Source organism: Etheostoma cragini, chromosome 23, assembly GCF_013103735.1.
Source record: "Etheostoma cragini isolate CJK2018 chromosome 23, CSU_Ecrag_1.0, whole genome shotgun sequence".
NCBI classification, from domain to species: domain Eukaryota; kingdom Metazoa; phylum Chordata; class Actinopteri; order Perciformes; family Percidae; genus Etheostoma; species Etheostoma cragini.
In genome coordinates, this window is record NC_048429.1 from 17,966,710 (window position 1) to 17,984,209 (window position 17,500).

General features: G+C 42.7%; 1 protein-coding gene and 1 long non-coding RNA gene across 2 annotated transcripts in view; one reads left to right on the plus strand and one right to left on the minus strand.

Moving 5' to 3' along the window:
- The window catches only part of LOC117938563, a 16,551-nt gene extending 12,963 nt beyond the window's left edge, over positions 1-3,588 (plus strand). The window contains exon 3 of the long non-coding RNA XR_004655427.1: positions 3,577-3,588. This is a non-coding gene — a long non-coding RNA (uncharacterized LOC117938563). The remainder of the gene's footprint in view (positions 1-3,576) is intronic.
- The window catches only part of gys2 (glycogen synthase 2), a 48,961-nt gene that overhangs the window by 24,898 nt on the left and 6,563 nt on the right, over positions 1-17,500 (minus strand). Inside the window, exons 3-5 of the mRNA XM_034863187.1 lie at positions 16,972-17,163; positions 16,583-16,768; positions 8,027-8,171 (exon numbers count right to left, since the gene is read on the minus strand). Of these exons, the coding sequence (XP_034719078.1) occupies positions 8,027-8,171; positions 16,583-16,768; positions 16,972-17,163 (523 nt within the window). The remainder of the gene's footprint in view (positions 1-8,026; positions 8,172-16,582; positions 16,769-16,971; positions 17,164-17,500) is intronic.

The window sequence follows — 17,500 nt, forward strand, 5'->3', positions numbered from 1 at the left end:
GGAAGTTTGGGGTCCCCTGCTGGAGCTGCTGCCCCCGCAACCCGATACCGGATAAGCGGTCGAAGATGGATGGATGGAGTTACATAAGGACAAAGACATTTATACAAAACATCTGAAGGGCTGAACAAATACAGTCAGTGCAAACAAGGCTTGGACAATACATAAACAAAATGTTTTAATGTGTGCAAGTGTAACTGTTAAGAAGCAGCTGTTTGTATGCCTTTTCGAAATATGTGATAGATTATAGTGTTCTGATCCTCAAGATCTCGGGAATATATCAGGATGTCATCCAGATAAACAAAAACAAAACAATCAAGCATGTCACGAAGGATATCATTAATTAGTGCCTGGAACACTGCGGGTGCATTAGACAACCCAAACAGCATCACTAGATATGCAAAATGTCCAAAGGGTGTGTTAAAGGCTGTCTTCCATTCATCTCCTTTCCGGGTAAATACCAGATGGCATGCGTTTTGTAGGTCCAGTTTAGTGAAGATAAAAGCGCCGTGTAGAGGGGGAAAAGCAGAACTTATTAATGGCAGAGAGTCTTTGTTTTTGATAGTATTCTTGAGACCACGATAATCAATACAGGATCGGAGGGTCTTATCATTTAACAAAAAAGAATCCCGCTCCTACTTGTGATGAAGATGGACGAATGATTACGGCTGCCAGAGAGTCCCGATTGTAAACCTCCATCGCCTCAGTCACCGGGAAGGAGAGATTGTACAGACGACTGTTGGGATAAGGGGTGTCAGGCTGTAGATAAATGGCGCAGACATATGGCCGGTGAGGCTGAAGGCTTTGTGTTTGCAGAAAACAGATGCCAGATCATGATATATTTCAGGAAGAGCTGAGAGATCCACAGACTCCGGTGTGGTTTGAGGTTCTGTACTGACAGGGGTTTGAGCAGAATGCAAACAGTGTGACAAAATATGCTCCAAGAAACAATTTTACCCATAACCCAGTCGATGTGTTGATTGTGTTTGATCAACCACGGAATTCCAAGAACTAAGGGCGTCCGAGGACTGTCAATGATATGCAATCAGATCCTCTCTTGATTTCCAGCCACATGGAGGCACAGGTACGTCATTAGTTGTCCATGAAGACCTTTAGCTTGCAGTGGACCGTCAAGAGATACAATGTCCAATTGTTAAGCTAAGTAAGCCAATCTTCATTGTGAAGCGGCAGGGAAGAGTTGTTTGACAATAGACAGGTGATCTAGCACAGACATTCCTCTCACAGCGGCGCTCCCGAACCCGGTTATCCAATCTGATTGCGAGCGAGACCAGGTTATCCAATGTCTCAGACTCATGTGACACTATTTCATCTTTCAGAGTTTCTGATAAAGCATTCATGAACACACCTTGCAATGCCTCATCATTCCAACCACTCACTGCTGCCTGAAACTCAACTGCCATCCCTGCCACGCTGGGTGATCCCCACCCTCTTTTGTTCCGACACCTCCCTCCTCACTCCCCTGTAGTCGGCCCTCCTGCAGTCAGCCCACTCCCCCCACCACCACTACAGCACATTTCCCCTCCCCCCACCGACACTTCAAGCACCCCCCCCCCCCCCCCCCCCCCCCCCCCCCCCCCCCCCCCCCCCCCCCCCCCGCTTTACATTCACACCTGGCCATGTGAAGAGACAGCTGGAGAGGCTACACCAGCGCAAGGCTGCTGGCCCGGACGGCATCAGCCACAGGGTCCTGAAGACCTGCGCCAGCCAGCTGTCTGGTGTTCTCCAGTGCCTCTTCAACCTGAGCCTAAGCCTGCAGACGTCCTGCCTTGTCCCGGTCCCCAAGAAGTCGACTCCATCTGGCCTTAAGGACTACCGCCTAGTGGCTGTAACATCCCAAAAAACATGCTTTTTGTTATTTCCACTCTTCATTCTAAACCCCAACCGGCCCGTCAGACACCGCCTACTAAGAGCCTGGGTCTGTCCGAGGTTTCTGCCTAAAAGGAAGTTTTTCCTCGCCACTGTTGCTTGCTCTGGAGGAAAGTACTAGAACTGTTGGGTCACTGTAAATTCTGGAGTGTGGTCCAGACCTCCTCTATCTGTAAAGTGTCTCAAGATAACTTGTTATGAATCGATACTATAAATAATATTGAAAATTGAAATTGAATTGAAATGAAGGTGCTGGAGAGGCTGAACTTGGCCTAGCTGAGGCCGCAGGGGAGTTCTTCTCTGGACCCTCTACAGTATGCCTACCAGTCTTGTCTGGGAGTGTACGACGCTGTCATCTATCTTCTGCAGCGAGCTCATTTTTACCTGGATGGCGGTGGCGCCACTGTAATAATCACCTGCTGATGAACGTGGATAGGACCAGAGAGATGGGGATTGACTTCAGGAGAAAGGGAACGGCTCCGCAGCCCCTATTCATACTGGGAAGTGACTTGGACATGGTGGAGGAGTACAGATACCTGGGTGTCAACATCGACAGCAGGCTGAACTGGAAGGTCAACAGCACTGCTGTTTACAAGAAGGGGATGAGCAGACTATTTCCTGACGAGGCTGAGATCCTCCAGTGTGTGCAGCAGGATGTTGGAGATATTCTACCAGTCTGTTGTGGCCAGTGCTCTGTTCTCCTACGCCATCTGCTGGGGCAGCAGCATCGGAGTCAGCAACACAAACAGACTGAACAAACTAATCAGGAAGGCTGGCTCCGTGATTGGCTGCAAACTGGACTCTTTTGAAGCTGTGGTGGAGAGGAGGTCACCGAACAAACTTAGCTATCATGGATAACCCTGACCACCCTCTCCACCCAACATTTATCCAACAGAGGAGCAGCTTCTCTAAGAGGCTCCAACAGTTTAAATGGCGCACGGACCGCTACAGGAATTCATTCCTACCACAGGCAATAAAACTCTTTAACTTAAACTCTTTAATCACTGGGTGCTAGATGAGACTTTTAGACACCACAATATTGCAATGAGGGCAACCTGCACAATTGGTTCATTTACATTCGAGCATTCATTTAGCATATTACTTAAGCAGTTGCACATTTTTTCCCCCCCATCCTGTATATATTTAAATATTTGTTCTTATATTCTTATATTTTATTATTATTATCATTTCATGTATGTTTTATGTATGTATATTTTTTCCTATATGCTGCTGTAACACCGTAATTTCCCATTTTTGGGGGATCAACATCTATCTATCACGTTTAGCAGCCTCTTTACCACGTACAGGGTGGTCGAACACTTTTTGCATCTCTGAAATGAAAGCAGCGTATGAGTTGCACACAGCTGACTAACTCTCCCAGACAGCTGATGCCCAAGAACGGGCAGAACTGGTAGTGGAGTTGATGAGGTACGCAATGCGGGACCTGTAAGTGGCATAGGAGAGGGGCTATTGCTCAAACACTAACAAACATTGTACCAAAAACTCCCCACAGACACCCATATTGCCAGTATAATGCTCGGGAGCAGGAACAAAAGGCTCTTTGACCTGAGAAGGTGGAGCGGAGAAAACACGCAAAGAGGCGGCTGGTATTTCCTGAACGGGGGAGGAACATCTGACTATTGTCTGAAATTACTTGAGTGGCTAGGGTAGTCCGTAACTGATTGATATCAGGTGTGGTCTCAACGTTATTGTCTGCTGAGTTCATGTTGAGGTCAGATCATACTGTTAAGTGTGGAACTAGGTTGAACCCAAATGCAGACAACACGGAGACAAAATGATAGTTTAACAGGTTTATTCCAATGTCAAAGTTAGGGGATGCAACAGGGAAAAGCCAAGTCCAAAATCCAATGGGAATCCGGGGTACAGAGCGTGTGTGGTACTGGTTTTCTGAGGGTCCATGTCCAATGATCCACAGATCCAGTGTGGAGAGCAGGAGTGGTGGATAGCAGGAGTGAAGTGGCAGCAGGAGTCAGGTTTACGGAAGTGGTCATCTTGATTATAATCTGACGAAGAGTGGTAGGTTGACCGGGTATTTGAAGCAGAGATGATTAGAGTAGATGAGCTGCAGCTGGAACGCTGACTCAAGCACACTCCTCCAAATAAGGAAAGATCGAGGGTAAGAGGAGATCAGAGACAGAGCGCTGCAAGCAGCAGACCTAACAATACTAGGGAAGTGCGTATAAAAAAAACAAAAAACTACTTAAATTCTAGACAAAAGGTACATGTTAGTATTAAGGTCAAACTCTAAAGATAAAATCGACGTTGAAAAAGTGATAGATTTGGGATTACGAGCATCATAAATGAGAGTGTTTGTAGATAAATCAATGATTTGAGGCCTTTATCAGAAGCTAGGAATTATACAAAGACAAGGGTGTGTGCGCCATCCACAATCTCAGGTGATGGCGGGGAGTGTAAATGGGAGTATCAAAGGCAAACTAACCAAGATATGTGAACATGCTAAACTGAACTGGGTGGATGCTGGGCCATGAATGCAAATGGCATACCTGAGAGATGTAAATAGTTACTACGCGTGACGATCCATGCCTGCTCCCACATATGGCGCATGCATAAGAGACCATCTCAGTGTATTCTAGAGCCTGACATAACTAGATTTGTACAAAAGATTGCTTTCCACGAAATTATCTATTCACAGAAAAGCAGAAGAAAAAGGAGCCAGAGGAAGAACCGACCGAGAAGAATACTCGGTACAGGCCCGGTCCCACCAGGGGACCATGAATATTGAGACCAGGAGGCCCACCAAGTCCACATTATTTATACTCGCCCACAAGGTTGGCTGACAGTGGCTGGCCTATTGTTTTAACACCAAAGACCCCGTCATAACCGTTGTCATAAACAGTGGTGGGAACGAGCTACGGTTGGTCCAACCATTAAGAATATTGCATGGAAATAATAATGGATGAATCTTCTGGCATGTATCTATTAGCTTATAGAGCCTAATCACCTGAAAGGAAAATGCAAATTTGTGGTGGTACATGGTATGTGTATCAAATGGGATCCACTTGAACCGAATTAGTTGTTTCTATGGGCTTATGGTAACAAGCTTCCGTCCCCAGGCAATCTTCTCAACAGTACAGTAATGGACAATTATATAATTGCGTGTCCTCATGGTGGTGCTGGAGGTCAGCGAGAATCTCTCATTTATCCTCTGGGGACCATAACATTTCATGAACTTCAATGTTAGTCGGGCTGATTTAAGGACCCCCTTGAAAATGAGATGATTCATCGCAAGGTTGTATCCTTCTAATATATAGGCCTACTATTACTGTGTCCAATAAATACTTATAGTAAGCAGATGACCATGAGAGCCCTGGGTGTCTGGGGCAAAATTCCTGGGGGGAAATGACATGCACAGTTATTGAGGTCTTTTCCATCACCCAGCAGGGGTCGGTCTGCCAGAGATGTTAGACGGAGCTAACATAACGGACTTGCTTTCTTTACCGGGAATTTAGATCCAAAAACACCCTGCATAAACCGCTATAATAATAGCAGTGTGTTAAAAAAAGGGAATTATGCTCAAAATCCTTAAAATAGCTTTTAATTCCATAATTTGAATGCATTGGGAAAACTGCACATTCAATTTCAAATCAAAACATGACCAGTATTTATCAAGTTTGTGTTCTACCTTTACAGAATGAAGAAAAAGCAATATTAAGCTGTTCAAAAAAAATAGTATTTGCATTTTTCCTTTACATTTACATTCAAACATTTACTGTATTTACTGAACAATGTGTCATGGGTTTGCTTTCTTTAAATCACTGCACTAATATTTAGTTGCATAACCATTATTTCTGAGAACTGCTTCACATCTGTGTTGCATGGAGTCAACCAACATCTGGCACCTGTGAACAGGTATTCCAGCCCAGGATGATTGAAATACATCCCACAATTCCTCAGCATTACTGGGTTTACATGTCACCCCACAAGTGTTCTCTGGGATTGAGGTCCGGGGATTGGGCTGGCAACTCCATCTGGTTCATCTGGAACCAAGACTTTGCTCGCTTAATGGTGTGTTTTGGGTAATTTCTCTTTTGGCCAGTCAATGGTTCCTTTAGAATTCAACCTTTTCAGTACATGTATTTTTTCCAGCAATGGGACTTTGCGGGGGCTCCTAGCTGACAGCTTGGCTTCAAATAGCCTTCACCATGATTGTAACAGTACTCAGAGGTAACTTTAAGTCTTCTTGGATTTTTCTGGAGCTGATCATTGCTGGAGCCTTTGCCATTTTGGGCTGGCAGTAGCTCAGTCCGTAGGGAGTTGGGTTGGGAACCGGAGGGAACCTGGTTCAAGTCCCCGTATGGACCAAAAAGTTGGGAGCGTGGATCGGTGGCTGAGAGATGCCAGTTCACCTCCTGGGCACTGCCAGGTGCTCTTGAGCAAGGCACCGTACCCCCCCACCGCTCAGGGCGTTGGTTCAGCTGGCAACCCACTCACACTGACATCTCTCCATGTATAGTGCATGTATAGGTCCTGAGCATGTGTATATTTCAGGCCTGTGTGTGAGTACTAACAAAAAAAAAGTGTGTACACAGAGCGTAGTGTAGTAATTTCCCCATTGGGGACTAATAAACAAATTATTTAATTTAATTTTAATTTATTTAATTTTGGCTATTCTTCCATCCATTCAAATGGTAGTTGACTGTTTTTTCCCACGTTGTTAATGCTTTGGATGCCATTTCAAGGCATTTTAAATCATTTTGGCTGAGCACCCTATAATTTTCTTCAGTTCTTTATAAGTTTACCCCTCTCCAATCAATTTTTTAATCAAAGTCCGCTGTTCCTCAGAGAAATGTCTGGAACGACCCATTTTGCAGAGTATTTCAGTGTGAAATGCATTATAAACCACGTAACGTGAGGGTTCGAAACGTGGTGGTGGATCACTCTTTATGGGAGTAAACAGCAAGATGGAGACAGATAACTTCTCCGTACTGTACTTTTACTGAACACACATAACAACACTTCCTCGTTCCCCCACCTTCCATGTGACTGCACTGACCAATCAGAGGCGAGAACTTAAACCAAGGTAAACGTGAGGAAATCAGAGAGGCAGAATATTCTGACTGTTAAATATATAAACATGTAAATATGTAACTAATAACTGTGTAACATAAATATGTAAATGATTAACTGACTAAACATTGTAATAACATTTCTAATTAACTCAAATATAAATTACATTGAATTATGAGACTCACAACTTTCCAAATATAAATTAACTCCACTTCTAAACCTTACACCAGCACGCACAACATTTGCATCCTTCCTTCCTTAAATATGGGCCGTAATTAACACCTGTTTCTTCACAGAATCAATCACCTCACTAATTGAACACAACACTGCCATTATTTTACTACCACTTTGTACTCTGCCCATGTAGCCAGTTTGTAGAGTGCAATTGTAATACGCTTCTCAATTGGAACCGGAGGGCCATGGCTTATCTGTGTCAAGGGATGGGCCAATTCATTATTATTATTATTATTATTATTATTATTATTATTATTATTTGTATTATTATTATAGCTTGATATGTCATCGACTGGCACATAAGAACTACATCTTGTGCAACATGACTCATTTGTAGGCTGATGTCGCGATTAATTTTGTCTGGCAAAGCTTTGTTCAAAAATATCAGCATGATGGTTTTGCGATTCAGTGCAAAAATGAATGGAAGCACTAATAATTTGACCGCAAAACAGGATGTGACATCATTACGCCCAGGTTTTTATTTGCTTTAAAGCCGTTTGATAGAAACACGCTTTCACCAGCTAACTCGCTTGAATCTTTATGCTGAACTTTAGATAATTAGTTTGACGTGTATGGAAAGCAAGCTTACAGTTAATTTCTCACCTAAAAAATTCTCAGAAGTGAATTTAATAGTGAAATAGCAGACAAAAATTGTTAAAAAAAAATATCCATGTATTGGTTGTTAGTGTTTGCCTATTCTTTTACTTTATATTATTTTACTGGGTCCTCTGAATTCTGTATAGGGATGCCGCATTTGTGAAACGCATATGAAGATGCGTTTAAAATTAAATGGGACAGCCTTTGTCGCATCGGAGTGACACAATCTGTCCATAAAGGCAGCCTCCGAAGGCTTCCCCACCTGGCATCCTGTGCAGGATGTGGCTGGCTTCCACAGCCGTGATCTGGGAAACTGTGGTGAAGACATGAGCACAGTGGGCCGCTGCTCTCTCCAGGCAGTAACGATGGTAGATCTGCCTCTCACCCGCCTCTTTGTCCACGTTAAACTGCAACACACACACACACACACACACACACACACACACACACACACACACACACACACACACACAGTGTAAGGAGGAATTATGCTCTAACCTTTCAGGTTCAGTGTAGAATTAATAAAAACTTATTGAAGTACTGAAAGCATGAACATTAAGTTTTTCATTGTAAATTTTTACAGACACTAACAAATTGTTAAACCCACATGGGTTAAATAGCTGGGTTTCCCTGTTAAGTCAAAACAACAGAAGTATCTTGAATGAGAGACAAAAAATCTTCAGAGCACCTTTAACCAAGTCCAGTTTTCCTTTATTTTTAACCGTTCCCTGGATTTATAGTCGGTCTTTCCGAAAATACAGTTCCCAGTTAGTATGCGGTTGGAATATGGCTGTGTCTCACGTGACCTTGTTATTTATACACCCGGTAACTATACAAATCACAACATGTAAAAAGGAACATGTTAATGTTATTTTATCACTTATTGGGAGCAGTAGTTAGTTGTAACCAGTTACCTGCAGGATCTTTGCGAGGCTAGTCAGACAGAGTTACAGCATGCACAGAGATGGGAAGGGTATCAACCGGTGGGGGAAGGAGTATAACTGCAGACACGGCACGCCTTTTTGGCAGACTCCTCTCTCAACCCTTTATTTTAATTTTTAAAGTTTTAGACTGCCGGGGGACTTCCTTCCTTTGACACACTGAGCTCCCTTTCCATTTGTGTGCATCCATGTCCCAGAAATGCTCGTTACTAACTTAGCTCTGGGGAGCTTATTCCCCGGAGCCCTTAGGTTCTCTGTCGCCAAGCAGTTTTCCTTGGATTAGGGTAGAATCTAAATCATGGTTTCAGCTGTCGCCACGGTCCTGCTATGTCCTGCTACACCCTGCTATGTCCAACTACATCCTGTGACGCCCGGCAGTGTTCAGCTACACCATGAACAATTTCTAGTCATAGCTCCATTCTTTTGATTGTGACTCTTATTGCCACTGTTCATCACACCCCCAACTGGCACCGTCAGACACCGCCTACCAAGAGCCTGGGTCTGTCCAAGGTTTCTCCCTGAAGAGTGTTTCCCCACCACCCAAGGTTTCTCCCTAAAAGGGAGTTTTTCCTCACCACTGTAGCATTAAATGCTTTCTTTTGAGGGAATTACTGGAATCGATGGGTCTTTGTAAATTATAGAGTGTGGTCTAGACCTACTCTGTCAAGTGTCTTGAGACAGCTCTTTCTTATTGAGTGGAATTGAATCGCTGCCACGACGCAATGGTGTAGATACATGCTGCACAACATCAGAAGGATATGTCCCCTTCTAACTCAGAAAGTGGCTCTGGTTCTGGGTCTAGTCATCTCCTGTCCAGACTACTGCAATTCCCTCCTAGCTGGCCTGCCTGCAAGTGACAACTGACGCCTGCAGCTTATTGAAAAAGAAGCAGTTTGACTGGTCTTCAACCTACCCAAGATCTCTGACACTACACCGCTCCCTTTACTGGTCCCTTTAGATAGTGGTATCTAGTGATAGTTCCCTCAAGAACTGGCCTGCATTTTGCAGTCAAAGTTCAACATGGTTCAACTTTGACATACGCTGTGACGTGCATTCACGGTTCTGAAAAGAAAAAAAAAAAAATTAAGTAAACACAGAATACATGTGTACCCAAACTGAACATGGAGAGGTTGAATTTGGCCGTCAGCAATCTCCCAGAGCTCTACGACACAAGTTTGAGGTTGCACAGAGACCTTGGATGCAAAACTATGCTGTGGTGCAGATGTCCACCATAATAGGCATGCCAGATGTGTATCTTATTGTAGCCTCTTAACTTAAATCATTCAGGTTTGTTTTAGCTATGTGAAATCAACAGGGCCATGTCTCCACTGAAATACAATCAGCTATTAACTATGTAACCTTACATTTTTTCTCAGTTACTTTGGTGCATTTGTCAAATCATAATTTGCATTTGGATAACAGTGAGTGCAGTTCTTAAAACAATTGGTGTGAACCACACCGCATAGTGACTGACCTGCAAAAGTGTGTTTATTTCTGTAAATGTTTGGTTGTGTCCAAAGCAAGAACTTACATGAATGATCCATCAAACTGATAAGTCCTTACGCCATTGTTAATACCAAGATAGTGAACCTGCTTTGTGCTCCAGAAGATGCAGGACAAAGGCCTCACACTAAATGAGAAGTGTGAGTTTGCTAAAGAGCACATCATTTTTGTCGGTCACAAAATATCGGCAAAAGGCATTGAACAAGATCCGAACACAGTTAAAGCGATCCAACAGATGCCAGAGCCGACAAGCGTGGAAGATGTGCGCCGTCTGATGGGCATGGCAAACTATCTAGCCAAGTTTGTGCCACAGTTGGCCACCTTCACCACACCATTAAAAGACTTACTGAGAGAGAAAAATGAGTGGATCTGGGGTGTACATCAACAGAGAGCTTTTCAAAAGCTGAAAGAAGAACTGAGCCCAAAAAAAGCACTTGCTCAGTATTCAAACACAGCAGAAACAAGAGTAGCAGCAGATTCATCAGCATACGGCATAGGGGCTGTTCTCACACAGAAACAGACAGATGACTCCTGGCAGCCTGTGACATACATCTTAAGAGGGCTGAAGGACACAGAGAAACGCTATGCCCAGATCGAGAAAGAGGCTCTAGCAGTGACATGGGCGTGTGAAAGACTAAACTCTTATGTACAGGGTCCGGACTTCACGCTACTAACAGACCATAAACCCCTCGTTTCACTGTTGAGCACCAGAGGTTTGGATGATCTGCCACCCAGGGTTCTGACTTTTGAGATACGACTATGACATAGTCCATGTCCCAGGTAAAAGCCTTATCACTGCAGACACATTGTAAAGAGCTCCACTGAGAGACAAGCCGTCCTCCGACGACCTACAACTGGAGAAAGAGGTCCAGGTGTTTGTGGGTGCGGTTGTGTCTTCACTCCCTGCTACAGATAAGCGGTTGGAGGAAATCAAACAAACGCAACAAACAGATGAAACATGCAAAACAGTGGCACACTACTGTCTAACAGAGTGGCCAGAGAAATGTGGATTGAGACCAGATGTGGCACCCTATTGGCAGGTTAGAATGGAGCTGCATCTTGCAGGAGACCTTCTCATGAAAGGGGAGAGACTTGTTATACCTCAGGTACTCAGAGGGGACATAATGAATAAACTCCATGAAGGTCATCAGGACATCTCCAAATGCCGCGCCAGAGCTCAGGAATCAGTATGGTGGCCGTGTATCTCTGCACAGATCCGAGAGAAAGTGGATAAATGTGAAACATGCCAAAGACACAGAACACAGTACAGAGAGCCACTAATCCAGACCGCAGTCCCACGGCCGTGGCAAAAAGTGGGGATGGACCTGTTTGAATGGTCAAAAAAGACGTACCTGCTTATTGTGGACTACTTTTCTCGTTACATTGAGGTAGCAGAGCTCAGGGTCACATCAGCTGAGGCAACCATTCAAGCTGGGAAGGAGGCTTTTGCCCGTCATGGATATCCAGAGACTGTAGTATCCGACAATGGGCCACAGTTCTGGTCAGAAACATTCAGAACCTTCGCACAGGAGAGTGGCTTCACCCACATAACAAGCAGTCCTCATTACCCACAAGCAAACGGCGAGGCAGAACATGCTGTCCAGACGCTTAAGAGCCTTTGGAAAAAAGACACTGACCATGTCAAGGCGTTATTGGCTTACAGAGCCACACTATTGGAGCATGGATTCTCACCAGCGCAGTTACTGATGGGGAGAAATCTGCGTACATCACTTCCCCAGTCTTCAAGTAAACTGGATCCTAAGTGGCCTGAGTTACAGGCTTTTTGCAGGAAGGATGAGGAAGGGAGGCGTAAGCAAGCTGCACACTACAACCTCCACCACCGAGCCAGAACACTTCCAGAACTTACCTCTGGTCAAAAAGTGTGGATTACCACAGATGAAGCTCCAGGAACTGTATTGAGAACCGCCAATACGCCAAGGTCATACTTGGTAGAGACTGACAGGGGCGTTCTAAGAAGGAACAGAATCCACCTTAGAGCCACAGGGAATCCTCCTGAACAACCAACAGTAATTAGAGCAGGCAGAGTTTCAAAGGCTCCTGAGAGACTTGATTTATGAGTTAAAAGTTCATGTGAATGTGTAAAGTTGATCTGTTTAACAGGTAATACTGTTTCTAAGTGTTTAAATAAATTAGATAAGTAATCAATGGAAAGAAACCTACACAGTTAAGTTAAAAGTATGGTTTATGTTTAAAAGCCTATTGCTGAGCTAAAAAGAGGAGGTGTAGCGGTAAAGACTACAGTACCCATAATGCAATGGGGGGGGGGGGTTCCCGGGTTGTCGGACAGTAAAGAGTTGTTGTGAAGCTAGCCCATGGCGTCCCGTCTCATTCATTCATCATACATATTTAACAGTCCATTCTGTATGTATAGTGTAATGAACAATGCACATGACAGGGAGCACTATTTCCTATGTGACAAAGTTACACATTGTCATCTCTGATCTGCTGAGAATATATTTGTGTTAGTATGTCAATATGATGTAAAATATGTTTTGACTGATTGACACAAGTCATGTTCATTTTCATTGAAGGTGAACATGTAGTTACATCTGTAGGTATATGGCTTTTACACAGAATAACAATCCATTTCCAAATGTGTACGCTCCAGTTTTGGAGGAATTACTTGCACATACTGTATGCATTAAACAAAGCTCTTTTCAGAGTATGAATGAATGATGATGAATGTATGCATTTAGACTTATAGCCTAGCTTTATTATTCCCAACTGCAATAACGGCAAACCTTTTACTTATGTATTTGTGTTTTGCACCAACACCCTTCTTGTTGCCGCCTTCCTCCATATAGCCTTACAACCAGGGCAAGTGCCAAGGCTTTCTTTTGGTTCAAAGACCGAAACATCTTCTCCACTACATCGCTACTGGAATTGCTGTATATCCCTAACCCTGACGCACGTACTGCACGTCTGATGTAAACACCAGACGCAGACGTAACATGCAGCCAAATATTAGCACATGTATGAAGTAAATGTAAAAAGGTCTTGCCCATTTTGCTCTGAGACTGGAGGCAAGCAAAAAAAACATAAATTGGGAATAGGACGCAACCTAGGGGCGAGCGCAACGCATGCCGCGTACAATGTGAATCAGCAATAAGTGGGTGGAAGGATGATAGGATGGTGTCCTTTTACTTATCCCTTACTAAAGAACACTGTGTCATTTGGATGGTGTGTAGTGGTCATGTGTGGTGTGTAGAATTACCACAGAATTCTCATTAACATGATATTGTACAAAAACAGTCACACCAATTCATATGATATCCCACGGAATTACAACAACCGCCAACTGGTCACGTGATGACCAGTCACATGACAGGTTGCTGTGAGCCGGGTACCAAGCACAGTGAGATCCTTTCCGGTCCTTTGAACGGCTTTTGCAGTTGAGTTTAGCCGACAAATGTGACCGTTATGCAGTGACAACAGTTAAGACAGCAAAATGACAAGTTAGGATAAAAAAAATTAAAAAAGAGTGGTTTGAATTAAAACACCAGTCCCCTTAAGTAGTGTGTTTCTTAGATGAAAGTCTTGTGTTGTCCCTTGGACACAAACTCCGCTCCTCCAGTTGAAAGTTCTGTGTTTTAAAACCAACCCATCCACCCTGACCTCCACTTCGCAAACCAGAGCGGTAATTCACAGCTGTAGTCAAAGTGGTGCATACTGCAATAAAGACATGGATACATACGACTAACAGTGCATTGCTTTTTTATGCAACAGTATATTTATGAATGGTTCATTAGAACAGCTTTAGAATTTTAGAATCACAAACTAAGCCCTGCTTACCTGTCTGCCATTTTAACCCTCATGTTGTCCTCGGGTCAAATGGACTCGTTTTCCTCTAATAATGTTTTTCACTACCCAATTATAATTACCCCAAATAACATGATTGATTCCACACGATGCTCTTCGGCAAGTACAAATCTCTACTTTCATTAATTTTGGGGCGTCTTATTCCCTTTTATAACATTTGAAAAAAAGAAATTGAAGTTGTTTTGAAATAGTGTTGAGTAAAAGTTGACAGATTCTAGTCTGATTATCCATCAACATACATTCCTTTAATTGTGGTCTATATAACTCCTAATTTTTGCTTTTCTAACTCAAACATTAGGTATAATTTCCTATATATGAGGATTATTGACCATAAATTCCAATAATAACCGTAAAACTAGAGTTAATGTTAGTGTCACCTACTGTCAAAAACTTCCAAAAAAAATTAGAAAAATTGAAAAATAGTGTCAAGTGTAGAAAAACGTAACTTTTTGTTAACAAAAGTATTGATTTTCAATTTTGAAGGGAAGACAAGATGAGGGTTAAAGAAAGAGAATGTATTGTTAATAAAATGTTAATCTATTTTTGGAATCACGTCTCCAGTTAAGTGTTTTCTAACCTGTAGGACCTTTTTGAATCTGAAAGTAATTTTCCTGGGGGTAAAATTCCCCAGGTAGCGTTGTCAAACTAATCCCAACCACTGCCACACAAGCAAAGAGGATACAACTACTAAACATAACAAAAAAAGATTAAGATTCATTTATTTATTTTTTTTAAACCATTTTCATTTGAACTAATAATTTATTTTACCTATTTATGTTTATTTCATTTGCAATATGTATTTCTATTACTTAATACACGTCTCTGGGTCCATGGGCTTGTTGTTTCCTCTATTTTGGCTGCATAGTGTGTAACAGTCAACAAAACTGAAAATGCATATTGATGTAATTCCATCGATAGAATGGATATTAATTTCCTCTGGACCTCCTTATCCGGTTGTAGGTTACTAACACTGTGTCTGTCAATAATCCATTCAGCCAGTGAGTGGCCTTTAGCTCAATGCTGACCTTTCAGAACGTGAGCAGAACAGAGCCAATTACGAACATCACACTGACCCCTCCACACACAGCTAAACATCACTAATGATACACTAAGAGGCAGTAAATAGCTGCAATTTTTGGCATGAACCTTTGAAAGTGAAAATGAATCATGAATTTATGTGTGTGTGTGTTTGTGTGTGTGTTCAAGTTACAAATTGTTCAAGTGTGCATGCATCCCAAATTAAATGCACATTGCTGTTGTCACGGTTTGTTGACTTTAATATGTTGTTCATAGGGACAAGTTGACATTTATGGAAAATCTCAATGTCCATATGTGATATTCACTCATGGTAAATCACATAAGCAGTATGAGAAAACCCTTTCTGGCTTTAGTAAAAGGTAGAAAGTGGATCATATTTGTATTTTTTATTGAGAGTAGTTTCTAACCTTCTGGACCATGTCAAAACTTGATGAAAACAGGTGTCTTTGTGATAGTTCCTGGAATGTGGAAGATACCCATTTCCAACCAGCAGCCCCCATCAGGACCAACAATTGTAACCAATGAGGAAATCATTTTTGCACTCATTAACTACGTGATGCTGGCTTCAAAGACGTACACAAAGTCAACTCACTCAAATCATTTTGTTATACAAGATGTTTGGATCCTTGCTGCTGATTTCAATCCTTCATCCTTTGAGTTTTTCTTTCAGCCTTTGATTTTGAAAATAGTTTTACAGCCACAAAACCAGGTTTTATTGCAACACGCAAGCTGCAAGAGCTACAATTTTCAGGGTCCAGTAACGATGGAGACGAGACTTAAACACAAACTCCAGACTTCCCCTCAGAAACGCATGGCCTAAATGCTAATGAATACATTAATTGTGTGTATATCCTGTCACCTAAAAGTACCCATCAAGTACAGTAGCATAACACAGCAACTTTATGGTATTTTCATAGAACCACTAAAATTAATATAAGTTATTGCACCACCATGTAAGGACATTAACGTTTGTAGCTTTTAACAGAACCAGTGTGGTTTGAAGTTCTATAGCTGCTTACTATTACAACAGCGCTGCAGACCAAGAGCTGCAGACAGCACTAGAAGAAAGCCTTGGCTACATCACGGACAGAATGATCTTCCAAAACACACAATGCACTCTCAGTGGTTTCTTTGGCAATAAAAAAATACTTGAATAACGTAGTTGAATGAGTAGTAGTTACACTCACAGTTGAGTAGGCAGTCCTTAATGTGTCTCAGGACACATTTCCGTTCTCACTGCTATGAGAATGTAGTCTGAGTGATTAGATCTCAATGTGTTGGCCATGACATGTGAGTTGTCACCTGTACCTAGAGCCAATCACTTGGATACAATTTTACAACCAGGTCAGAATGGGGCATATGAGAAAATGAATGCAGGATCTGAATCATCATCTACATTAATAATGTGACAACTGTCTGTTTTGTGTCCATATTTGTTACAGTGTTGTTTTCAGCAGTGACAGCATGTGTCATGACCAACCCTTCTGACCTCTCACCTTGTCCAGGTTGTTGTAAAAGTCAGCATTCCCGGCACAGAGATATCGTCCCAGCAGGGTGGCATGTGTAGTGAAGACCGTTGCCATGGGAATCTTGCGGCAGCGGGAGAGAATAACCCCTGGACCTGCCTGCCACTCATGGAAATGACCAATGACATTGGGCTTGTCTCCCAGCTGGTCTGTCAACTGGAGAACAAAAGATTAATCTGAGTTGGAAATTCCAAGTGTTTACCTATAAGTTCATATTCTACTGTATATACTAATTTAAAGCTGCACCAGGCAATTTCACATGTTTGTATTTGTTACTGTTAGTTTGTAGTAACAAACGGTAGCAGGAGGGAACTGACTGATAAGCAGTGTGCTGAACAACAGGCTTAACACCAGCTCACCTCTTTGAAGAACCAGGTGATCAGGGATCCCAGGATGAGCGAGTCGTTGGCCTCTCGGTCGTGGTAGGGCAGGCCTATGCTGCAGGTGTCCCACAGGTCCCCCTTCCAGCGGTCCAAGTTCCAGGCTGCAGAGCCAATGTCGAATAGGATCACAAAGGGGCTGCCCTCAATCAGCCAGCGGCCAAAATGAACCTGCAGCATCAACAAATTAATGGCAAAGGAAGCCCAGTGAGTGAGGGACCATTTTAGAAATACATTTTCAAAATCTAATTCTCGTGTACATTGAAACCATGCCAATTTCTTGCTCACACAAAACTTGCTGGCACTTTTTCTGGCAAGTAAAAGTGGTAGATACAATTTTCAGTGTTTTTACTTTAGTAGAAAAAGAATCCCTACATTTAGTAGTTCTTTGGTTGAAGATTTAGAGCATAACTTTTTGATAATGATGAACGTCCGTTACATTCAATCCATTGCCAAATGAGATGCTACAAAGTTAACTAAGACAACAGCTCCACACAACTCTCTCTGT